Genomic DNA, 26,146 nt, shown 5'->3' on the forward strand with positions numbered 1-26,146 from the left:
TTTAAGGGAAGAGTTTTTAGACTCTTCTATATTCAGACTATTGCTTACTAAATATTTTGCCCTCCCCCACAAATGATGTAATAATTGTTTTATTGCAATGATCACAACAAAGCAAGTGGTCTAGAACTGACCCCAGGATATCTCTGAGATAGCCTGTATTCACTCACACAGGCTATCTACTTCATTTTTATATTTAATTAACCTGTCAAATACTGAAAAAAAAAATACAAGCTAGACCAAGTTTTAATATTTGATTTATCTCATTACCATCTACTACTCAAATAAAAGTTAAAATGGAATATGTCACTTGAATGGGGACATTTTCAACTAATCTTAACATAGGATTACTCTACAAACATTATTATTCTAGCTATATGAAACCAAATGATAAAATCATAATGTTAAAAAATAGCAAAGCAGTTTCATTTACTAGTCACATAAAATATAGGAATTAGGTAAGGTGTGCCTTGGAACTGAATTAGGAACTCTCTGAAACATACCAGACTAATAAGGTTTCACTACAAAAGCATCATGAGAAAGGGAGCTTAAAAAGATGACCAAGATGCCAGTGCTTTTTCTGTCTAGATGAATGTGTGTAGTCAACAGTTACCTCACAAGCCTGAGGTGCTCAAACCCTGCACACTCCACAGTGCCCTCGATCAGCTCCCGAGACATCCCCAATAAGCATCCTGCTATTTACAGATAAGAGAGTATTTTCAACCCCAGGACCCTGGGCAACGCCACACATTTTGTGCTGATGATGTGACTAATGGTGAAAGCCTATTTTTGTTTGTTTGGGGACCTGGGCCATTGCATCAGTTTGACCTGGAGGGGTAGGGACCTGGAGACCACACAGGTAACCCCAGCCACATGGGCACTCCATGCCCACATGACTGACCCAATACAGTTCTGGATACCAGAACTTAGCTGAGCTTCCCAAGTTGGTTACACTTGGCAGGTGCTGTCACACAACGTTCCTGGGAGAATCAGCAATGTCCATGTGACCCCACGGGGAGAAGACACCAAGAAGCTTGTACCTGGGTTCTCTGGATTCCCCCGCAATGTGCCTTTTCCTTCTGCTGGTTCTAATCTGCACCCTTGCACTATAATCACAAGTATAAACCACAACCAAGAGTATATCAGATTTCTCTGAATCCAGTGAGACCTTGGAGTGTATCATCAAACCTGAGGGCAGTCTTGGGGACCCCAGACACAAATGTGTTAAAGTTACACAAACTGAAATTCAGTGAGATGAGCTCTGGTTCCTCAAGCCAAATTGCAGGACATCCCCAGTGCTGGTTATATCTCACCTCGTCGTGAAAAAGCCCTTGTCCTACTGAAAAACCAGTAAGTCATTATTTTGAAAACTCATTTGCTAAAAATGTTTAATGCTTCCTATATTCAGAGATTATTCATCATCTGTGCTTTAATTCTGACCCCGAAACTTTTAAGTAAAGAGTTTTTAGATTCTTCTATATTTAGACTACTGCTTACTAAATGTTTTGGTCCCCAAAAACATGCATTTGAAGAAAAAAGACTAGACAAACGACAAACAGGTCTTGTGCATGCACGCACACACACATATATGAAAATGTAAATGACACTTAACAGAATCAGCAAAGGTGTTACAAGAAAATCTGCAGGAAGAACTGAGTGCAAGTGGCTGGCTATGTGAGGTCTGATTGGTAGGCAAATATGTTAAGATATTAATAAATTTAAAATTAGATCACTGGTGGCTACATCTAATTTTGTGGTACTAAAACCTCACTCCCTGAGAAACAAATAACAAAATGAATGAGCTATCATACTCGTCATTTAACATATGCCCGCAGAGCCTAAGTCCACTCAGGATTCAGCCGGGGGCACCTCAGAAGACAGTCCCAGCCCCAGCCACCTGGGCCACACAGCACCCCCATGACCCTCTACTACCATCCCTTCTGAATCTGTTTGTTTTAAAAAGCGACAAAAGCTCTGTGGATGAGGGAACATCCCGTACCTGGTAGGCTATTTCTTCACAAGCGGCAGATGCAGGCTGTGGCGTGTGGCTCACTAGTATGACCTGTGGTGAGCCTGCTCCACCCTGGCCGGAGAGAGAGGGATCCGTGAGGACTGCTGGGAACTGCTGACCCTGGCAAAAGATTAGTACGAGTTCAGAAGTTGAAACATCAGCAAAACAAGTAATAATTTAAAAGATCTTTTATGGTGCAGCTACCTTGGAAAACAAGCTGGTAGCTCCTAAAAAAATAAACCACGGAGTCTCCACGTAACCCAGCTACCCAGAAGTGAAAACAGAGTCTGCTCAAAGCCTTGTACAGAAATGTCGGCAGGAGAATTACCCACAGCCAAGAAACAGAAACATCCAAATGTCAATCAACTGATAAATGCACAAACAAAATGTGGTATAAGGGAATATTCTTCAGTAATACGAAGGTACAGAGTTCTAGTACACGCTACAGCAATGGAGGAACCTTGGAAATACTCCACGGAATGAAAAAAGCCAGTCACACAAGACCACACAGATGATCGCATTTCTATGAAATAGCTGGAACGGACACATCTACGGAGACAGAAAGTGGATCGGTGGTTGCCAGGGGCAGAGGTAGGGGCAGGCCGGGGATGAGGGGAACATGGAGTGATGGCTCATGGCTCCACGTTTCTTTAACAGATGATGAAATGTTCTAAAATTCGATCATGGCGATGGTTGTACAACTCTGTAAATACACTGAAAACCATTCAGTTGTATACTTTAAATAAATGGGTAAACCTATATAAATTACACCTCAGAGTCTCTACATGTGTGTATGTATATAAAACACTTATTTTTTTAGAAACGCATATACAATTTTGCTATGCTATAGAAAACTACAGTAAGTTTTTTTTACCAGCCCAGCACATCTCTAGCTATGAGAGTGGATGAAGCAGCAGCTTAAAGGATCTAAATATCTACTGTAAATGCTGAATTTATGGAAATAATTCAGCATGCAACTTGATCTGCTGCAATTAGCACTGATCTAAACATACTTTATACACAGTTAAAACTATGGCTGATGACAGGAAGCACGGCTGATGTTGGCTCCTGTGCTTTAAGGTGAGGGTCGTTTCTCTATGTCTTGGGGAACTACACAAGCTGAGCCCCTAACAGGCAAGTTAAGGATTGAGGAGGGGATGCTGTATTAGCCTGTCTTCACATTGCTGATAAAGACATGCCCGTGACTTGGCAATTTACAAAAGGAAGAGGTTTAATTGGACTTACAGTTCCCCATGGCTGGGAAAACCTCACAATTATGGAGGAAGGCAAGGAGGAGCAAGTCATGTCTTACATGGATGGCAGCAAAGAGAGGAGCACTTGTGCGGGGAAACTCCCCTTTTTATAACTGTCAGACCTCGTGAGACTTATTCACTATCATGAGACAGCACAGAAAAGACCCACTCCCATGTTTCAATTCAATTACCTCCCACCAGGTAAGACAGGAGTCTTGCTCTGTCACCCAGGCTGGAGTGCAATGGTGTGATCTTGGCTCACCTCAACCTCCACCTCCTGGGTTCAAGCGATTCTCCTGCCTCAGCCTCCTGAGTAGCTGGGATTACAGGTGCATGCCACCATGCCCAGCTAATCTGTTGTGTTTTTAGTAGAGATGAGGTTTCCCTATGTTGGTCAGACTGGTCTTGAACTCCTGACCTCAAGTGATCCACTGCCTCAGCCTCCCAAAGTGCTGGGATTACAGGTGTGAGCCACTGCACTCGGCCAACCTTAAGTATTCTTAAAGCAAATCCCCTCCTTTAAAAATCGGTGTCCAATAAAATATTCATTATAATTATGTAATCATAATGTATCATCATGATTTTCCTAATTAATCTCTGCAAAGTTTTTTGGCATCTTAGCTCAAGGAATCATGTAAAAATGTACACCACTTTGACACACAACTTCTACTGGCAGGAAATCATCCAAGAATCTCAGTGACTAAGGGCATGAAAATTTCCATACTACTTACTGAAAACATGAATACAACATAATGTTCCTCATGAAGTTCATCTACACGGTGTGTACATGAACTTATTTCTGCAGAAATTTATAAATATGTACCTTATACATTCATATAAAGGTTTAGAAGAATATATACACTAAAATGTTAACTGTGCTTCCATTTGGGTAGTGGGATTAAAGCTTTGGGTTTTATGTTTTACCTTATTTTTTATATTATTCTATATCATCTGAATTTTCTTTTATTCCCTTTTTACATTTAACATATTACTTTTTTAATCAGAAAAAAAAAGCCACTTCAAGTTCCAAAAAAAATGCTCAGAATCTATATTTAGGAAAGAGTAAATAAATGACTAACGTTTTTGAAGATCCCCTTTTGAAAGGACCTTTGTTTCCCTCCCTGCGGAGCACTTGCCTGAGAGGTAATGTTGAGTGTGACAGTGTCCAGGCCTCCAGACAGCATGCCCTGAGTATCGGCCAGTGTCAGCGTGACGCTTGCGTCACCTCCCACGCCTGACGAGGACATGACCAGGTTCTGAGTCGAGATGGCCGATGGAGACATCGGTGTTGTTGAAGGAAGGCTTCCGCTTGTAGTGTTAAGTTCTATGAAAGAGGCAAAGTAAGCAGATCAATGGGAAAGCCAGACAAATCCACGTGTAAGGGGACAGGGAGGCCGACACTCCCACAGGGGCTGACCTGCGGAAAGCAGCATTCAGGCTGCCCAAGGTCTCCAAGGTTCATAAAAGAAAGAAGTCACAGGATCTTCAATTCTAATTTTATGATAAGGCTTTTCTTAGTTTCTAAACATCTTTACACGTGAATATACTGTGCTGCTTAAGTATAACATACACAGAGAAAAACCAGTAGAAGAAGAGTGAACACGTGACTCCGCAGTCCCAGTCACAGCTATTGCTATAGAATGAAAACTCAGGCAAGAATTTCCAGGGCATTGTCTCCATCCATCCACAACTACAGAGACCGGTTGAAGAAAGGAAGCAAGCATGATCACTGAGGGATGACTAGTTCCAAAGCTTAGGGGATACATTTGACCATCTCTGCTCATTTTCTCACTTTCATCACCCTTACTGACTCTTACTCTGAATGACAGGCGGTCAAAATAAACCTCATGAAATCCTTTAAATATGCATTTATTCTGCATGACATCTTAATTTTCTTTGGAAAAGACAAGAAAACTGAAATATGGCCCCCTTGTAGCCAATACTAAGAGAAAGGAAGGTGTCTGGAGAAGGTCTTTTCTTTTATAGAACAGACACTCATGCACCTTGCTGGCAGATGAGATGGGCTCCATATGGGATTATCAAAGTCGTGTAGTGGGCACCAGTGAACACAACGTTCAAAGTATAAACGCACAGTCACACACATGCTCACTGTATCTCACAATTGAGCCATCCATTCATCTCAAACACGTATTCCTCATCCACCTGTGCCAGCCACCGTGCCAGGTGCTAAGGATACCAAGATCACGACCAAAGGATATGTTCAAAAGCTATTTCCTAGTCGGGTACCAAAACAAAACAGGCAAGCTCCTGTGCGTACTTTGCTATAACCTGGGTCCAGAGCTCTCCTAAGAGTCGGGGCCAGCAGGAAAACTAGGTTACTTACTTGTAATTGGGGTTCTCCAAATACAATGCCTCCACTGATCCACACTCCTGGACTCCCACACTGTGCTGCACAGACCTGGAACCTTCAAAAGCAGTAGAACCATTAGCAGGCTGGGAGGCTCGAGCGCTGAAGCAGCCGCCAGGGCTCCACAGATAGCTAGGTCAGACCCTCCCACCTGCTCCAGCGTGCGCACAGCGTGCTGGTGGGAGCCTGAGGAGTGTGGCCTTGTGGAGGATGTCTGTATGCGCTAAGCGTTCCAGTGACCGGGACAGCAGCTGATCTAGCAGTAGCTGTCCTCCTAAAATTCCCTCCACACACCCTTATCGCACACTAGCCTGCGGGTACGACTCTAATGTGAGTGGTCAAAACCGGGGAGAGACTGAGGCCGGGGGCAGATGGCAGCTGCCGATGAGCTTACACAGAGGGAGTCAGGGAAGAGAGGCACACGCCTCTGAACCTCGCCCGGGATCACTCTGACAGCCAAGACGAAGCCAACGTACAGCAAAAGTTCAAACCTTGCTCCAACTGCTGAAACAAAGGAACCAAAGATCTTCTCCTTATGCCACCAGTCAACTAATTCAGACTTTCTAGTGATTATTAAGGTATCAGGAGATTCCAGAACTATGCGGCATGAAAAACGTAAAAAAACACAGAAGCAGCCTTGTGTTTGATTAAAGTGAAACCTGACACGAAGTTCAATGAAAATGATAACTTCAGACAGTGCCAAAGTTCATATTCCAACTCAAACAGTGAATCTTTAATCATGTCCCAACTCAACAGATTTTCCACAAAGTGGATAATACCAGTTCCAGTAGAACTGTCCTCAATATGATTGAAAAGAACATGTGACTAGAGCAGAAAAAAAATTGAAATTTTCTTAAGCATGCAGTGAAATTACAAGCTACAAATAGCTCTGAACTATCTGTTAAAAGCCACAATTTTAAATTCAAATTAAATACTCTTAGCATGAAAATGAAGATCCCATGTTGAAGTGAAGATTGTTTACTTTTTATTCCTCACTTATTTTTCTGAAACCACTGTTCCTCCAGAATGCATACAGCAATGTAAGTCTGACTTTAATTTGTGATTCTGACTCAAAAATAAAGTTAAAACGATTAATAAACTCTACAATCATCAAGCCCAACATTGTCTTATATCTCTTGTGACGACGCGTCATAGCTTGCAAGAAAACATAATTTTATAAGGTTCCAAAAATAGTTGAAAGGTATGATACCGGTTTTTTTCTTGAGATTAACTGACATATGGGAAGAGAGGAGCTTAGGGTGCAGAACAGGAGAGAAGCATCTGTCTAGTCACTCATTCCCAAGCACCCAGGTCACTCAAAGGAACAACTTGTGAGTATGGAGAATGTCCTATTCAATTTTAATATACGCCAGCAAATGGGAAATGTTAAAATTGTTTAACTATTTAAAAATAAAATAAGTGATTATGTTCAAATCTAGAAGAAACTAAGGCTAAAATAACCTTACAAATAAGTAGAAAGCAAATACTGGTCTTTACTTTCATTGAAAGCAGAACTCAATTTATTCATCAAAATTATCTTAAATTTAAAAGTGGATGAAGGTAGGAACAAAAAGGTAATACTCATTTGAGCTGAATTCCTTAAAAAGTTGTGCTAAACTTCTCAAGCCTCTATCAATACTATGATCTGCTTCTGAGATGGGACTTACATTCTGTGGGATCACTTTTTAAGGAAAACTCTTTGTGTCAGATTGGGAAACGGATGCTTCAGGATCCAACTTTGAAAGAAGTCCTCAACTCCTGCATCCCAAATCTGAACATAAAGCAGGGACTTTTATCTTGCATGTGAAGTTCTGATTAATTGTTTCCCTTTTGATTTATTCACAAATCTCGAAGAGGTAATAATACACTTCTTTAAATACCTTCAATTAAGATGAAACAGCCAGAGTTAACTTAGAAGCTGATGAGTCTTAACCAACCTTGCTTGCATACAGAATCAAAAAATAATCATAGCTACATATATATTCATTATGCTCAACATAAGTTTTGTATAGACACTAGAGGTTTTTATTTGAGTGTTTACCTTAGAAGAGCTTTGTTTAATTTCAAAATTATGTCATTTTAATTTCAATTATTAGTGGTAGGTGGCCTCAAGCTAGATCTGGAACTGACTTTGGCTCTAGATAAATACTGCTCACTAAGAGGCAGTCTCCTAGCTACTACTATAGAGTTGAGATCTGTTACACAATTCTAACTAGGACAAATGGGATGTGCAAGCCATTCGAGAAACATCTGCTTAATAGCAAGGACTGAGTGGGTCAATATATGAAGAACTGTTTCCGATACCCAGGACTAGTCAAAGATGCCAAAGGTATCATAACATAACTTCCTTGATCAGATAAAACTAACCCTGTATTTAAGAATACTCAGTATTACAGTAATACACAAATATTCTTTAATTATGAGTTCATCTCTTATTTTATAATGCAATCCCTTGAAACACTTTTTTTTTTTTAGCTGGGATTACAAGCTAAAGTAGCCTGAGAGACACAGAGAGAGAGACAGACAGACAGACAGACAGACAGACAGACAGACAGACACAGAGAGACAGAGATTGATTTTCTCAGCTGGCTCTTTTTTTTGAGGTGGAGTTTTACTCTTGTCACCCAGGCTGGAGTGCAGTGGCGTGATCTCAGCTCACTGCAACCTCCACCTCCCAGGTTCAGGCAATTCTCCTGCCTCAGCCTCCCGAGTAGCTGGGATTACAGGCACCTGCCACCACGCCCAGCTAATTTTATATATTTTAAGTGGAGATGGGGTTTCACCATGTTGGCCAGGCTAGTCTCAAACTCCTGATCTTAGGTGATCCACCCACCTCGGCCTCCCAAAGTTCTGGGATTACAAGCGTGAGCCACCATGCCCAGCCTCAGCTGGCTCTTTAAAAAAAGGTCTAAAAGAATACAAAAAAATTGTAAATCAGCAAATTGAGTATGTTGCTGTTTGTACAGAAATGTTGGCCGCCTAACATGTGGGAGCCTTGCACCCACTGACTGAGGACCGCTTGCCTGCCCTGTGAGGACCCTTACCTGAGTGTGAGACGCTAGTGTGACAATATCAACATGGAGGTGAATTTATAGGTTCAGCACTTACTAGCAACCTAGCCAGATCACAGGAGTCGAAAGGAGCGCGAGCAGCCCCGGCAGAGCTCTGGAGCGCGCAAGTGCATGTGTCTTCCTTCCATCGAACCTCTCCCTTGGCTCCCAACACCCCCAACGCTCCATTAAGCAGTCCGCCGCACCTGCAAACATCCAGGACCATCAAGAGGCACAGAACACCACTCCACTCAAACTGAAACCTCTACAGCTCCACTCGTCTCGCCCTCAGTTTGCCAGGGGCTCACTAAGGACGTTAAGCAGAGCTTCCAGGAAGACATGAGACTGCACAGCTGACGGCCAGTTTTCTGTGCAGTGAGGCGGGCTAGCAGGGCGAGAATCCCGGACATCTCACAAGAGCCCTGTGCCACAAGTGACCACAGCCCACTTCGGCCCAAACACAAGTAGCATGTCTTCATGTCGCAACACGAGTCGTGCAGTGAGGGAAAGACGATGAATTAACAGCCTAAGATTAGAATTCTAGAGATGAGAAGAACACGCTGCCTGATCCTTTAAAAAAAAAACTAGGGCTTTTAGAAAATATTTGGAGAAAAACATTCGCTGTATAACTTCAACAATACATCATACATTTCGGATCTTCCACCCATTAAAATAGCCACACCTCCTTGCTTCAGCTGAAGGCCACCATGGGCCACACAGGGCCAAGCGGCTGGCATGGGGAGAAAAGCCACCTGACTCCTGATCCCCTCTCAGCTCAGCTAGGACTTGTTCAAAGCAGCCACAGGGCCACCCTGCGACGTGTGCCCTCAGTGCCATCATCACTCCTTTATATGTGGTTACAGTTGCAATTTCACAGTCACTTGTGGATTCTTCAAAACATGTCCACACCCCATTTGTTTCTAAGATCCAGAACATGGGACCAGCTTTGACCTGCCCAGTCATATTCCCAGATTTTGCACAATTCTTACCACACAGCAGACACTACGATCTCTTATGGAACAAATGAACTACTGGACAAGAGGTCATTTCAATTAAGAAATAAACATGAAAAAAGGTCTAGCTTTTGGGTACAAACATATCTGAAGATTGGTTTTTTATTTCACACACTGATACCCATAGTTGGAGACAAGGCTAAGAAGTGAATGCAATCTCTACAAGGTGAAGACAGCAAGACAGGCATGTTAGCTAAACTGTTAATGGTTATTTATGAAACTGTGATTTCTCTTATGTGAGCTCATTTATTAGGTTGCTGCAAAAGTAACTGCAGTTTTTGCCAATACTGATATGTTTATTTTTCATAAAATTCTATGCTTTAAAATCTTAGAAAGCTGCCTCCTTTCAATTTTTCTATTCTATTTTCAGCTGGTGTCAGAAAATTCTCACTGCAGGACAGAAGTAATGAGCTAAATAAGAGACTTCCAACGCTAGGTCAGAAAGGGACAGCTTTGTACGTGGAGTTATTAAAATGCTAAGTTGCATAAATACAGGATGCTTTGTGTACAGCTGAATAGAATTATTTACTTTCATGACTTAAAAAGTAACATTATCGACTGGTTGGTAACATTAGAGAGAATTTTGTATCCTAGAATTAGGCATAAGCCACTAACCCTCACAGAATGATACTGCATGTGACAAAGCACGATGCTGACATGTGTGTCATGCTAAGGACAGTCTAACTCCTCACTTACTGTGTGCAGAGCTCTTTAGCTATGACCTCTCATAACGTCTTTCTTGGTGAACGCATGTGCCGCGTATCTGAAGAGTTCAATATTGTACTCTGTGAGAGAAGCTGGTCATTGCTTATTGTCAAGGTGGCACCTGTAGATTGATTATTGATTTCAGGTGCTGACAATCTTATGCCCCCTTTTATTAATAGTTCACTATTTCCATTAGAATTAGGTTGAATAAAATATTGACCTAAATGGAAATTAATATTGTGATATCTGAAAACAACATTCTAAGACGTGTATTGGCAAGTCAAAGCTTTTTCATTTCAGTAAAATTTATGGAAAAATGAAAATGAGACCACAAAATGCGTTTCCCTAAATGACAGCATTTGTTCACACTTTTTAAGCTGTGAAGTATTTTAAAAATACTTATTATGATTTCTACTTTAACTCAGTATTTAGGCCCTAAAAATCACACACTTTGTTGAATAAAACTGTCAATGAATTGAAAATATTTCCAAATATAGTGCACTGCCAGGTATAGCAAAGGCATGTTACAAAGGATCTGAGGGACACCATCAAGCGGTAACAGAACCTCCCCTCCCTGCCTCCACTCAGCAGGCTTGCTGAGCCGACGATGCTGTGGTTTCCCATGTGGTGTGTTCCTACCCTGTGTATTCTGAATGCTCTCAAGTACACACTAAGATGCCTGTAACACATTCCTACTAAAACACATTTGCTTGATTCAAACCCTGCTTATGGAAGCTTCATTAGCTAGTATAACGACACAATGCAATCAAATAGTATGGCAACTAGAAATGAATATGAGAATAAAAAGCCTGTTAGAATTCCAAGGGAAACCAAACTGAATTCCTTGGAAAGACTTGGTAAGGACAAGATATTTTAAACATTCTGCTGTCAAATTAGGTGTGGGCAAGACAACTACACAAAACCAGAGAAAAAAGATTCAAAGACAAAAGGATGCTGCACTATGACTGCTTGAGAGCGACTTGCATTCTCATGCCTCGCTAAGAAACAGAAACAGGAAATGAAACTGCATGATGAACATGATGAGGACAGGCAAAAATTTCAAAAAGCAGAAAATGTATTATCACCTCAGCAGACACACGTCCAAAAGATCCGCAGATGAATGTCCAAGGTGTGAAGATGTCACTTGCTTGGCTCCCTAATTTGTACACTCTTTCATTAATAACTGGGCTGAAAACATCAGGTAAAGGGACTTTCATTGTATCTGGACAGAGTTAATTCCAGAGGCAAAGGACTGTCCTTGCCTTTTACTCAACGTTTAACCTTTTCCCAAATGCTAGGATTCGTGAACTGCTTAAAGTCTGCAAAACTTAGCTGAAGTAATATTTGTATTCTCTAGTACCTGCATGCATTTATAATTCTATGTGTTAATGGAAGAAAGAACATACTAGAAAATCTTTGAAAATTTCTATAGAATATCTAGATGCTTTTAACAAGTTACCATAAATTAAATGCTTTTTACAGCCCTTTCAGAATGGGATAAGGAATTGTATAGCCAGTTCTCATTATCCATCATAATGAGAAGTGAGGAAAAAAAAATCTTAAGCCCCAAAGTTGCAATGAAACTTATTTCATTAACTGATTTAAAGTTTTCTCCTAGAACAGCTGAAGCCAAATTCTTAAAAAATTAGTTATATTCATCTACACTTTCAAATATACTAATAAGCAATAAAGTAGCCAAATGGCCAATAATAAAACAGAGGGAAAACAGAAGCACAACCCACAAACCAAAGAATACCTTTTCTTAACCGAGCAAGAACCACATACTATGTGGTTTTGATGGACCTAGCATAATGCTTCTTAGATTAAGTGTACTCAGTTTTGATTTTCTTATGAATACCTTTTCTTTCAATTCTGAAATTAAGTTTTGCAGAAGTATCTCTGAAGCAGCAGAAATACTGTCCCAGATGGGCCTCATGGTTGAGTCTATCTAGAACTCTGTCCCTCTCCGGAGATGTGTTCCTGGGAAGTGGGGCTGCTTCCCTCAGTCACCTGACAGCTCCACTGAGGGTGGTTTGATTCCTAGCAAAATATTTTTGTTAACATCATCATCAGGTGGTTATGAGTTTTAAACGAATTAATATTGAATGAGTTAATACCCAAGGAAGTTACTAGAATAGTATCTGGCACTTAGTAAGGGCTATAAAAGTTATTGCTGAATTAAAAAATGATTCTTAGTTAACATGAAGAGTTCATGGTTAGGAGTCACATGAGCGAAGCACACCAGGAAAGTGCGTTCAGTGCTCACTGAGATCTAAGCACATGTGGGAATTCATGATTCGTAAGGATCACGGAAGGCACAAGGGAGAAGCGTCAGAATAGGAGCAGCACAGCCCTGAGGCGGGGAATGAGTCAGCCATGGAGAGAATCAGATCGCCAATTTTAAGCCAGCTTTGCTGCCAAGGGTATTTCCTACCTGTTTATTGACTTTTCAATGTTCTCCCATGTTTTAATTTTTTTACATAATCCCAGTAGAATTCTGAAGACATCCGGTAAAGAGAGTGCCATGGGGATTGATAACGCCCTAATGTAAACAGTTGATACCAGTTTCACGGAGCATGAGGAAGAATCACAAAGCTACATTTTCTGCTCTCTGCTACACAACAATAACTTATTCTCTAAAAATGAGTGAATGAATGAATTAAATAACTGACTGTACCCAAACTGGAAGTGACTTGAGAAAGTATAATTTTTCATTTCTGGTACCAGATCTGAATTGGAACACATTATTTTCATTAAACTTCAACTTCCCTTATACATTACAAATATGTATTGAGCATGGGCTTTCTGCACAGCAAGAGTATTGTAGGAAAAGAGACAGTAAGATATACAGTACTTAAATTGCAGGGTGAAAGGATGTTTAAAATAATAACTTACTAACCGGAGATAGTCAGGGTAATTTCCTGTGGAGACCCCGAGGAAGACGTGGCCGTGGGCCCAGCGGCCTGTGCCAGGACCTGGCTCAGGCTGGAGTTGTTAATGGTCAGGGTGATCTCGTGGGGACCACTGGAGGGGGATACCAGACCTTGCGAAGTCATCACTTGAGTGAGGTCTTGGGTCCCTGATTGTCATTACAAAGCAAAACAAAGTTGAGCTTTAAAAAAGCCATCTTCCCCTGTTTTTATATTTAAAACATTTTAACTAAACTGTTATTAAATATTTCAGTAAGAGAAAAATTTAAAACAAAGCATGAGTCATCTCCAATTCCTTCATCTAAAAAGAAAGCCTTGCGATGAAATGAAGGCAGGATGACAAGAGTAATAGATGAAGGTAGTAATAATCTAACAGTAGATATTAAATACATATCATTAATTATAAGAAAAGCTTATCTTATTCTTAGGACATTTGACTTATTCTCTTCTACAAACAGAAGAAAATAACATCATAATATCCTAAAATCAAATAAGTGATCACAAGCAAGAAGCTGAAACTCCAGCTGTCAAAATAAGCAAAATGGAGGGGTTCTTACCACTGCTGTTAGTGGTCAGCACAGAATCCTGCTCAGACAGTGGGCCTATGGTCAGATTCGCAGAGGTCACCGTGGGCTGTAAGGACAGGCCTGAGATGGGCTGGATGACAACACTGGCGGGGACTGTGCTGTCCGACGTCTGGAGAGAGCTGTTCTGTGGGGTCAGACCGGGCTCCCCCGTGAGCTGCTGAGCCAGCAGGTTGCCCTGCTGTAATGTCTGCTGCAGAATGCTCGGATCAATCTGAAAAGCAGCAGAGGTACTTGTAATGTAAACTTCAAGCTTCTGTGTGATGCCAACAGTTTCATAGCACAGAAGACCATGGAAGGTGCCATACCTGCAATGTAATGTTATTAATGCTGGTGGCATCAATTCCAGAAATCTGTACATTTGGTCCAACCAAGTTAGCAGCCAACTGTAACTGGATGCCTTCTAGGGTAGCCAGGCTCCCATCTGTCAGAGACACTGTCAGGTCACCCCCAGCTGGCCAGAGAAAGAGAAAGGAAAAGACTGAAAATTATGAATGCTTCTTAAAACTAAAGCAATTCATTTTGTACATAGGGATGTTTAAATACGTAAGTGGTACACGTTACGACAATACAATCTTGTTGTGAAATACCCATACCTACCTTATACCATACACATACACTGACTGTCTAATCATCCCAAAATAACTCTGTAAAATAGATACTCATATTACTCACTTTAAACATATCAGAAAAGTAGCTCAAAAAGATTCCACTGATTAGCCCAAGGTTCAAAACAACCGCTACCACTGAGTGGCAGTCAGACTGCCATCGTGCCAAAGGCACAGAAAGACAAAGAAGGGCACAGAGGACATCTGACTGCCATGTACAACTGCCGCATTTACCTGCAGCAGATACGCAAATCAACACTGCTAGCTAAAATGTAACACTTTTCAGGCACTATGTGACCCAAGAACAACTGGGTAACTGTATCAAAAACAATGATAAATTACACTTCTCACTACTACATTTATGAGAGTGCCAACTGTGTAAAAACAAGTTCGAACCCATTAAAAACAACAGCTGAAGGAAGTGCTTAGCGTGAAAAAGCAGCCGTCACAGAAGGCAGAGTGGGAAATGGAAAGGGGCGCCGTCTGCAAGGCGAGCTTCCACCTTTTCCCAGCGCCGGACAAGGGAACGGCTCAAAGAAGGAAAACACGGTGCTGCGGGAAACCGCGTTTCCCCCGCTCCGGGACCACACAGAAGCCACGCAGAACCACTCGGTCCCTGTGCGGCTCCCACTCCCCTGGGCAGCGTTTACCTGACACGGAGGCGGGAAGAATCGCTTGGCCCACCAGCCCTGGTTGCAGCAGATTCTGATCGAACTGTCCTGTGAGAACAGGGTTGTTCATGATGAACACGCTGGGGTCGGCGGGGGAGGAGTTGAGGAGGCCGACAGGCTGCAGTCCTTCTGACGAACTGCGAGTCACAGGCTTCCTGGCCTTCTTCGGGTCGGGTTTGTAATGAAACTGCATGTGCGTCTTCCTTCTACCCGAGGTACGGAAACGCAGCTCGCAGTGCGGGCATTTGAAGGGCTTGGCTCCCGTGTGCAGACGCATGTGGACCTTCAGGCTTCCCTTTGTGGAGAAGGAGTTGCTGCAGACGTGACAGCTGAAGAGCTTCTGACCTGCGAAAAGCCCAGCTGAGGATCAGCAGAGGCGGTGGCAGCCATGACACGCACACCCATGCCACTCAGTTGTCAACATGAATGTAGATATGTTGAATCGGTGGAAGGAAGTGCTTTAAAGAAAATCCCTTTCACCAATAAGATGTCACAGGCAATTGTTGCAGAAATTTAACAATATATTGTTTACAATTTGAATTTGGTATTTTCACAATCCTTTGAGGTTTATAGTGTTTCTAAACCACCGCATTTTTCTGAACTTTGATTGAAGTATTTGATTTATATTTATCAGAAACAAATGGGTGGTATGACTTAACAGCCCACCTCTGAATTAGTCACTTTTCTTTAATTTTACAAATGGTACGTTAACATCTCAGCATGTCTCTATCTTCTCTTCTGCCAAACAGGGGCAACCAAAATGCCAGCCCAGGTCGGCATCACACTGGGAGAATGTGCAAAGGAAAATTCTATTCTAGGCTCAAAGAGCTGTGTGCCTGTATCATGTACGTAGTTCCTTAGGCGCTGGCTCCTTTCACGATTACTGGGTATATCAAAGGCCATGAAGGTGCTGAGCACCATGAGCATAGGCTGCACCCTGTAAGAGCCTCAGGGAGTAAAAAACTTCCTGGCTTGCTTTTCCGGTCTACTGGTCCAGGAACAAATGCTAATTCTCCCCAGGCCGGTGCACACTGGGGACCACAAAGGGACTAGGGCAACCTGCTCTCCCAACGCCTCCCCGGCTTCCTCAGAAGTCACACCTCTACTTCAGAATGGAGAAAGAGGCACCAAAGGTATTTATCCGGAGACTTCCATTTCTATTCTGTATCCCCGTAGCCTACGCTCAACTCCAAAACCACGGAAATGATGAAGCAGCGTGCACCAAGTCATCGTGGTCGTCGCTGGGCACCTGCTACATGCCAGGCCATACCCTAGGCCTGGGGGCATGAAGGTAAGTGAGGCTGGGCCCTCCATATGCGCAAAAAGTTCACTGCGTTACACAAGAGCCAAATACAGGGAGCCTAACAGCAGAAAAACCGCACACAGGACAGCCAGATAAACAAGTTCATCTATTTGTCTAGTTCCAAATAGGAACCCATCTGAAAAGAATCACAGGGCTTCAGGTAAACGTGTGAAAGGCCATTTGTTCTTGTCTGGCGCATTCTGCTTATAACCAACATTCAGAATATAAATATAAATGAGTTTGATCATCAGAATTTTATGAATCATTCTAACAACAGCTCTCCACTCACTGAGAGTTCACCATAGGCCAAACACTTTTCTTAAGTCATCTAAATGTCTGAACTCCCAAAGAAGGAGGTACAACTGTCAGCCCGTCTTCTGCAGGAGAAACCTGTGGCTACACGGAGAACCATGTCTAGGACCACAGAGCTCCCAGGAGGACTGCAGGACTCCCAAACAGGGAGGCGGAGCCCGCCTCGCAGCCGCTAGGATGGACTACGCAGAACTCCAGAAGCGCAGGCGCAGGAGTGTTCACCTCACGTGAGAGGAAAGGCAGAAAGAGGCCCGGAAAGTCGGCCATTCCTTTCTCCCTTCATAAGATTTTCTCCCCACACAGAAATGATTATGAAATGATAACTGTCATCAGATTTGCTGAGTGCCAGTTTTTACGAAACCTCAACAAACTGAATCTCATTGGCCTAAATGAGACTAAGAGGTCATCTTTATTTACATATTTATTTTGAGAAAGAGTTTCCTTCTTGTTGCCCAGGCTGGCATGCAATGGCGAGACCTCAGTTCACTGCAACCTCCGCCTCCTGAGTTCAAGTGCTTCTCCTGCCTCAGCCTCCCAAGTACAGTAGCTGGGATTAGAGGCATGCATCACCACGCCCAGCTAATTTTATATTTTTACTAGAGACAAGTTTTCTCCATGTTGGTCAGGCCAGTCTCAAGGATAAAAGGTAATTTTTTAAACAAAGATATTTAAGCATGAGTAAGACTACATGACAATTCTTAAGAAAAATTCAACTTCTGAAACCAATCCTTTTTTTTTTTTCTTAGTGTCATTTTGACAGTTTTCCCTGTGTCAGGAATAAAAAAATATTTCATATTACTTTCTTAATGGTTCTTCATTTTTAAGTTTTCTATAATTTAAAAAGTACTTATGTATGCCAAATATATAGGAACAAAACATATGAAATGGTACCCTAAGACATCTACCAATGATGCAGGAATGCGTTTCTTACCTGTGTGAGTCTTTACATGGCAGTCGAGAGTGGATTTCACAGTAAAACTCTTTCCACATTCATCACATTTGTATGGCTTTTCTCCAGTATGGATTCGAACATGCCTATCCAAAAAGCATTCATTATAGATGCATTGACAAATGACTTCATGATTTGAAATTTATAACTATATAAATTAAAATTAGGTGTTACTACCTTCTGATTAAGTTTGGCCAAGAAAAACCTTAAGCTGCACTCCACACACACAAAAAAACCATAAACAAATCAAAATAACAATAAAAATATTTGCAAGACAAATAATAATAGAGATAATTTCCTTATGGCCAGGTGCGGTGGCTCACGCCTGTAATGCCAGCATGTTGGAAGACTGAGGTGGGCAGCTCACCTGAGGCCAGGAGTTCGAGACCAGCCTGGCCAAGATGGTAAAATCCCATCTCTACTCAAAATACAAAAATTAGCTGGGCATAGTGGCAGGTGCCTGTAATCCCAGCTACTCAGGAGGCTAAGACGGAAATCACCCAGGAGGCAGAGGTTGCACTGAGCCGTGATCGCGCCACTGTATTCCAGCCTGGGCAAAGCAAGACTCTGTCTCAAAAAAAAAAAAAAAAAAAGACAATTTCCTTAAAAAAACCAAGAACTCTGGCAAATCAGCAAGAAAACCCAAACAATATCAGAGTAGACAAGTGTGCAGTGAGCAGAGAGTTTACAGAAGAAATACTAACAGCCAAAAAGCATACGCAAAGCTGTTCAATCACACTTAGAATCAAAAAAGAGCAAATGAAAATGAGATATCATTTCCCCCATCCTGTTAGCCAGAGCTGTAAAAGAGGCACTTGGAGTCCTGAAAGACAGAGGCACAGGGCCCTCTGGTGGCCTTTGCCAGCCTCTCCCCTCACTGAGCTGTCAGAGGCACACAGGCTCACAGAAGACAGTCACTGCTGCGCCCAGCCAGTCATCAAACATGGAACTTCAGTGCTCGGCGGGAGGGTCTGGTAAAATTAATTGGGTATGTCCATGTGACGGAACACTGTGTTGCCATTAAAAAGAATGAAACAAGCCGGGCGCGGTGGCTCAAACCTGTAATCCCAGCACTTTGGGAGGCCGAGGCGGGTGGATCACGAGGTCAAGAGATCGAGACCATCCTGTTCAACATGGTGAAACCCCGTCTCTACTAAAAATACAAAAAATTAGCTGGGCGTGGTGGCACGTGCCTGTAATCCCAGCTACTCAGGAGGCTGAGGCAGGAGAATTGCTTGAACCCAGGAGGCGGAGGTTGCGGTGAGCCGAGATCACGCCATTGCACTCCAGCCTGGGTAACAAGAGTGAAACTCCGTCTCAAAAAAAAAAAAAAAAAAAAAAAAAAAAAAAAAAGAATGAAACAGCTTTACTGATTCTGACAAAGAAAAACATCTATGACCCATTGACATGTAAAAATGTAAAAACCAGAATTGCAGAACTTAATGCTGATATATGTCCAGACATTCTGAAAAAAATAAAAGAACTGTTAAGAGTGCTTATCTCTGGGGAGCAGGACACCCTTCGGTACCAGGTTTTGTTTGTTTTATCATCACATTTACTCACTGGGAGGCTGAACCTTGAACTTTTTAAAAATAAAGGATAGAACAAGAAGAAGAAAACGCAGCTATAAGGATGCCCTGCTCTCCTGGTCTTCAGGTACAGCTGATGGAGACACATTCGGCACTTCGCGTTGCCTTGGTGGCATCCTGTCTCTGCTACTTGGCTGGCATGCCCCACCCACAGGCAGAGACAAAGTACTGTCTCAATGCCTCCACGTGACACCCTTGCCAGGCCTGACTTTCTCATCTATGATTCCATCACTAGCCCCTACTGGCAAAACTATCTCCCTCTATCAGCTAATTCATGAGTTTCTCCAGGCCACACACAACTGCTGGCCAGACTGGACTCCTTCTTAAAAACATACAGAGTCTTCCATCACAACCCCTTAGATACTCCTCTCCTTAGTTTAACTTTCCACGTCTTATTCCCCAACTTCAGATCACACCATCGACTTAGATCCTTCCCCTGAACTGCACTGCATGGCTCAAAGAGAGCTGGCCGCTCAAGGGTCCTGTGGCCACACCATCCAGTGGGACCTGGGCTCTCTCTTCTCCAGCCAACTCCCTCATTGTCACTCTCTGGCTGAACATGCCTCCCCTTCCTGCTGTGGTTGACATATGAAGGCCAGAAGTCAAGGTGTGTGCTCACTAGGGTGGCACCGCCAACTCAGCAGCTCCTCGAAACCAGCTACCCTTTCCCTGTACTACCTGCCACTGCCCTCCGTAGAATCAAGAGTACAAGGAACACACACCCTCTTTGGTTTTCTGAAACATCCCACAATATTAAAATCTTCACAGTTTGTTTTACTAAGTTGCAGAATAACTTCCACTCACTTGTTCTATCTCCTAGAGCAAAACATAAGCATCCCCCTTATCATATATAGAAACTCTTCTGATTCTTTAGGAGAATGTTGATACTTTGGTCTTCCTTTCTCCAGAAAGGAAGGGCATTCTGAGAGCCCCTTCTGCTCTTTATCATGGTTCTTGGTTTCCAGATTCTTCACAGTTCTTCTAAACTCAATGTCATGTATCAACCACTGCGGTTTGGCCAATCGCTAATTAGTCTTCCTCCTGTCACCTGCATGTGTCCCGCTCCTCACACTGACTGGCAGGCCTCAGGCAGGAGGGCGCCTGCTGCTCTTCTGCCTCCCCACAAAGCTTAAAGCCCTGCCTTCTTCAATGGATAGATTTGTTTTCATTGTTTACTACTATAACCACACAGAAATAAGTACAAGCAATTCACAGAGAAAACAGACTTTCTAATTAATATTTGGAAGGACTTACTATAGATAACTAACTCAAGCTTAAAACCATACACTCAAGTAAGTAAGCAGCCATCACTCAGGTGACACCAGGTTCAGGAACTAACGGCCTTGCTGCAGTGAAAGTCACCAAAGGAGCAGCCACCTGCTCCCCCAGTCTTCAGAACAGAACCCGCGTGGTGGCCGCGCCCTCACCTCACCAGGTCGCTGGGCTTCTTGAAGCTCTTGGGGCAGTAGGTGCAGCAGTTGGCGTGCTTGGGCTCATCCTGCAGCTCCGCCTGCTTGTCCCTCAGCTCACTGATACGGTCCTTTTCTGCTGCAGACTGCACCAGGACCTTCTCTGACACAGTGGCACTCTCCTGCGGACGGATCTTGGCTAACTGGGCTGTCTCCTCCTCTGTGAAAGTGATGACCTCAGGACGAGACTTTCGTGATGCATTTCTGTCGGGATGTTCTTCCTCTTCCTCCATACAAATGTCTGAACAACATAAAGGAAAAGGGATCAAAATCCTAAGGAAGAAGACTTAGGTTTTTAGCAAAACAATTAAAACTAAATAGGTATGTATATAATGAAAATACATAACTCAACCAAGCTATTTTTACAATGGTAGAGAGTCACTATATTTTCCCACTACTATTGAGAAACTTAGGTCACAGAAAGAAAACAGCCAAGTGAACTGGAAAGCAGGGGTCAGGGGATGAACAGAGGTTGATGAAGGGTGCAAACATCTGCTTAGATAGAAGGAATAAGCTCTGATGTTTGATAGCAGAGTGGACGATACAGTTAACAACAATGTATATTTCAAAGTAGCTAGAGGAGAGAACTTGAAATGTTCCCATACGTAGAAACTGACAAATACTTAAGGTGATGAACACCTCAAATACTTTGATTTGATCATTCCACATTCTATACATGAAAACAAAATATCACATGTGCATCATGAATATGTACAAATATTATGTATCCAAAAAAAAAAAAAAAGGCAAGTGAAGGGTGCCCTTAGGAGAGCAATTACTAATATTAGGAAGACGCATGGGTTAAAGACCTCCTTCCACCGCTCCGTACAAATTCAGGAGTACGCTCTGAAGCTGACAGTGTCTACATAAGCTACCAGGTTCATAAATACAGATATTCACTTATTAATAAAGGCAAAAAATGAATTACCACCAGATTTTTAAAAAACAGAAGCCCAAAAATGGGAGACCAAATTAATAAATTAGCCAATGATCCTCAACTAAAGGCAATTACTCTAAAGAAGAAAATAAAACTTTAAAAATACATATGGTTGGTCCTCTGTATCCATGCCTTCCACATTCATAGATTCAACCAACTGCAGTTAGAAAATACGTAGATATATTTTTTTCTCATTATTATTCAATAAACAATATGGTATAATGGCTATTTATGACCAGGTGCAATGGCTCACACCTGTAATCCCACTGCTTTGGGAAGCTGAGATGGAAAGACTGTTTCAGGCCAGGAGTGTGAGACCAGCCTGGGCAACACAGCAAGACCCCACCTTTACCAAAAATTTAAAAATTAGCCATACATGGTGTCAAGGCAGGGCTTAGCCAAGAAGTTCAAGACAGCCTAGGCAACAGAGCAAGACCTTGTCTCTACAGAAAATTTAAAAATAATTAGCCAGGCATGGCGGTGAGCCTAAAGTTCCAACTACTCAGGGGTCTGAGGCAGGAAAATTGCCTGAACCCAGGAGTTCAAGGCTGCAGTGAATTATGAACATGACTTTGTAATCCTGACCGAGTGACAGAGTGAGACCATATCTCTCAAAAAAAAAAAAAACCCAAATTATTTACATAGCATTTATATTGCATTAGGTATTACAAGTGATCTAGAGATGGTGTAAGGTACACAAGAGGATGCGTATAGGTTACGTGCAGATACTGTGCTGTTATCTCTCAGGAGCTTCAGCAGCTGCAGCTTTTGGTGTCCTCAGGAGTCCAGGAACCAATCCTCAGCTGATTGGTTCAACTGAGAGAGAACTGCATGTATAAATATTCATTCCTCAATGAAAAATAAAGATGCATTCCAATTGATTAAAAAAAAGAATAATAATAGAAAAGGAAAAAAAGTTTGGCTAGGAACAGGGAGATCATTATTGCACAAATGACTGAAAAAAACTTACAACTCAACAGAAACACTAAATTGCAAAGTGACAGTGATTAATTCACCAAATAAGTAAATTTAAAAACCAATTGGATAATTTTTCTTAGCACATAAAAGGAAAGATGAGAGATGGGAGGGGAGAGGGTAGCAAAGGACAGCAAGGGTGTGGGTTGAGGGAGAAAGTCAGGGAGGGTAAAGCCAGTGGACTCAATGTCCGCCTCATAGAAATTCCAGAAAATGATACATCAAACTAAAATTCCACATTATGTAAAGTCTGGAAGAATTTGAGGGCCACTTATAGACAGTGGCCCCACCGACACTCATGAAGAAATAAGGAGGTACCTCTGCTAATGTTCTTTAAGGAACTGAGAACACAATCAATGTAGCACAGGCTGGAGAGAGAGAACGCAACAAAATTCAGCACGACCGAAAGACAGCATGAAGCAGATGGCCAACAGGCCAAGCAGGCTAACATCGCAATTATGTGAGGGGACTGAACCCCTAGCCAAGACCCTAGGTTTGGGCAAAACAAGGCAATTTAACATGTGACTTTTCTCCTATGGACAAGAGAGTTCATCCACAGTTTCCCCCACAATGATCCAAGGAAAACAGGACATATAAAGGTGACTCTAAATAAACACGTAGCAGTGAGATGAAGCCCAAACAGAACCCCCAAATTGATGCTAGAATTCAGCAGCCTTAGAAGCTTTATGAATTGATGGAAAGGAATATGTAAAGAGGCCTAGAGATTATTTGAATTGGCTGATAAATCAACACCCTCCAAATGACAGGGTTCTAGAAATAACACCTGGATGTCCTATAGCCTTTAACTCACTTGAAATAAAGGGTCATTTTCTTTTTATACTTTATGAAATCTCATGAAAGAATTTTAAAAATGGAAGTAAAGATAAAAATTTTAAACCATGGAAGTAAGCACCATCACATTAAAGAGTTTGAACTTCTCAGTATAACAGGTCAGAAACTTCTATTCCGGAATTATCTACTAAAGAAATGAGGTGCACAGGGGCTCTCATAATGGTTAAGTCAAAGTCACAGTTTTTGTTACTTTGAGGGAGGGTGGGCAAGTTTTACAGACTTATTCCTCAAAACAGAAAAGTAGACTGCCATTATTTCAGCCTAACCCACCAGGGACACCGGATGGTCTCAATGTGATCGTGCGATCAGACGGAGGCAAAGCAGACAGAGGGGCCGTACTTTGAGAGGGGACGATGGGCCAGCAGTAGGTCTGACCTCTGAGGACAGTCCCCACACAGCACCCCCATCTCCACACAGCCACTGACACAAGATTCTCTGACAACATTGGGCACCAACGGTGCCAGGACGGGATGGCTGCGGCATGGGCAAGAGCCCAGGTCCACACATGCACAGACCAGCCGCGACCTCCGAGTGTTGGAACTAACACTGGTTTTAAAACTGCAGTCTGGGTGCTGGCACAATGTCCTAGAATACAAAATGTCCTCTATTCTTAACTCTGTAACTTCATGGTAGAACTTACTAGAAAGAAGTTGTCTTACAAGTACACAAAGTATAAGCACAAAAATAATACTCAGGATTTTTCCGCTTGGTGAGGGATTTGAGCGAATTAACTTCTCTAATGTTTAGCTGGCTCGTGTACAAAATGAGATTAATCCCTCCAACTGTGCAGTGTTTTGTGTCTATTACATGAGACAACGTAATGGTAAGCACAGGTTTTGCCAGGGGTTACAGTACTCCATAAATTACCGTTTCAGTGAGAGACCAGATACTAGCTACACATCCATGAATCCATCAACAGGAAATTACATAACAAAATATGATGGAATTCCATGGAGTCATCTGAACTGATGTAGATCCGTGTCCAATAAATTAAATATGCCTATAATCAACTTCAGTAGAGGGAAAATTACGCATACTACAACACCATATACAGCAAGAAACCGTATTTGTTTAAAAAAAAAGTCTCTAGCAACATGTATGCATAAGCATGAAAGGAAGAACACAATGTTAGAGCAAATGCTAATTCAGTGTGTGGTGATTTCTAAGAGCAGATGTTTTCTTCATTGTACCTCTGAATTTTTCTTCCAGGAGCATGCACAGCTTTCATAATCAGAAAATAAAATTAACTTTTAAAAACACAGCGTGCTAGTGAGCTTAAGCTGTACACAGCCCAGTTAAAATACTCACAGTGATTTGTGAATGGATTTATTCCTAAATTATCATCAGGTTAATACACCTTCAATCAACAAATGAAAAATACCTCCTCCTTCTGTCTCTGCAGTGGTTGACACAGCAGAGGAAACCGTTTGGTGTCTCTTCATGTGCTTTTTACAATGCACTGTAGTTCGGAAACCCTCCTCACAAAATGGACATTTATAAGGCTTCATGCTCATGTGTGTGGCCATGTGCCGGGTGAGGCTGCCGTTGGTGGTGAAGGAGGCACTGCACACGCCGCAGCTGAACGCCTTCACTCCTACGAGCACAGAAACAGAGAAAACGCTTGGAACGAATCATATTTCATTACCTTAAAACCATAAGCAGTCAAAAGCAAACAAAGATAGGTTTAATATGTCACAAAGTTATCCTGAGGCTTAGCAGAGTTTGGTTAAAAAAAAAAGTAAATCACAAAACTATCGACAGTTTATTTGGTGGGGTTTCCAATTTTTAGAAATGGATTGTTTTAAGAACGTGGAAGTTGACATAGGACATCTCACTACCTTCTCTACTAAAATCAGCAGCCTCTGCAAAGTCATATTCTTCAAAACAAATCACTGCCCTCAGTCTGTTACACTTAAACTGGCAACATGTGGATTCTGCCCTAGAAATGTTTTCTCCAATCCATCCTTCATCACTCCCACAGCAAGTGAGGTCGAGTAGGCATTAAGAACTCGTCTATAAAACTTCTATTCAGCTTCATTTTCAAATAAAGTCCGATACAGAAGGCTCTCTCTCCTCCGGACCAAGGACACAGAAGCAAGCAACTAGCTATTTTCTTCTTGTTTCTATCTTTCTCCCACTGTTCTTTGTAACAGTCACATGTTGCTGCTCTCTGTCTCCGCAGCAGGTCCTTCAAAGCCCCACATTAACTACTCCCAGCAATCTGTCCAGTGTCCACTCCAGCCACTCCCCAGTCAGCAACCTATGGATTAGCCAATAACACTTTTCCTTATTTTGCCTGGCTGTATGTTTCTAAGCAGTATATACTTTCATTCTCAAATAAAGCCTTATACAAGATACACACTGATACTAAACTTAGTAAGAAAATACTGAATAAACAGATAACGGTAATATGTTAAAAATATTTTTAACTGTACACCACGTATCTGATAAAGGGCCAGTAGCCAGAATATAAAAATCTCTTAAGACTCAATAAGGCAAATAATCCAATTGTAAAATGGGCATAGGATTAGAACAAACATGCCTCAGTGTCTATGAAAGATGTTTAACAT

General features: G+C 42.1%; 1 protein-coding gene across 5 annotated transcripts in view; it reads right to left on the reverse strand.

Moving 5' to 3' along the window:
• Positions 1 to 26,146, reverse strand: part of ZNF236 (zinc finger protein 236) — a 160,523-nt gene that overhangs the window by 26,977 nt on the left and 107,400 nt on the right. For all 5 annotated transcript variants that reach the window (XM_074383234.1, XM_074383235.1, XM_074383233.1 and 2 more), the window contains 9 exons: positions 24,958 to 25,170; positions 20,771 to 21,053; positions 17,737 to 17,840; positions 15,170 to 15,535; positions 14,220 to 14,365; positions 13,885 to 14,125; positions 13,297 to 13,476; positions 4,398 to 4,585; positions 1,997 to 2,128 (listed from right to left, as the gene is read on the reverse strand). In XM_074383234.1, coding sequence (XP_074239335.1) covers positions 1,997 to 2,128; positions 4,398 to 4,585; positions 13,297 to 13,476; positions 13,885 to 14,125; positions 14,220 to 14,365; positions 15,170 to 15,535; positions 17,737 to 17,840; positions 20,771 to 21,053; positions 24,958 to 25,170 — 1,853 coding nt within the window. The remainder of the gene's footprint in view (positions 1 to 1,996; positions 2,129 to 4,397; positions 4,586 to 13,296; positions 13,477 to 13,884; positions 14,126 to 14,219; positions 14,366 to 15,169; positions 15,536 to 17,736; positions 17,841 to 20,770; positions 21,054 to 24,957; positions 25,171 to 26,146) is intronic.

The sequence above is a fragment of the Saimiri boliviensis genome, chromosome 13, assembly GCF_048565385.1.
Source record: "Saimiri boliviensis isolate mSaiBol1 chromosome 13, mSaiBol1.pri, whole genome shotgun sequence".
Classification (NCBI taxonomy): domain Eukaryota; kingdom Metazoa; phylum Chordata; class Mammalia; order Primates; family Cebidae; genus Saimiri; species Saimiri boliviensis.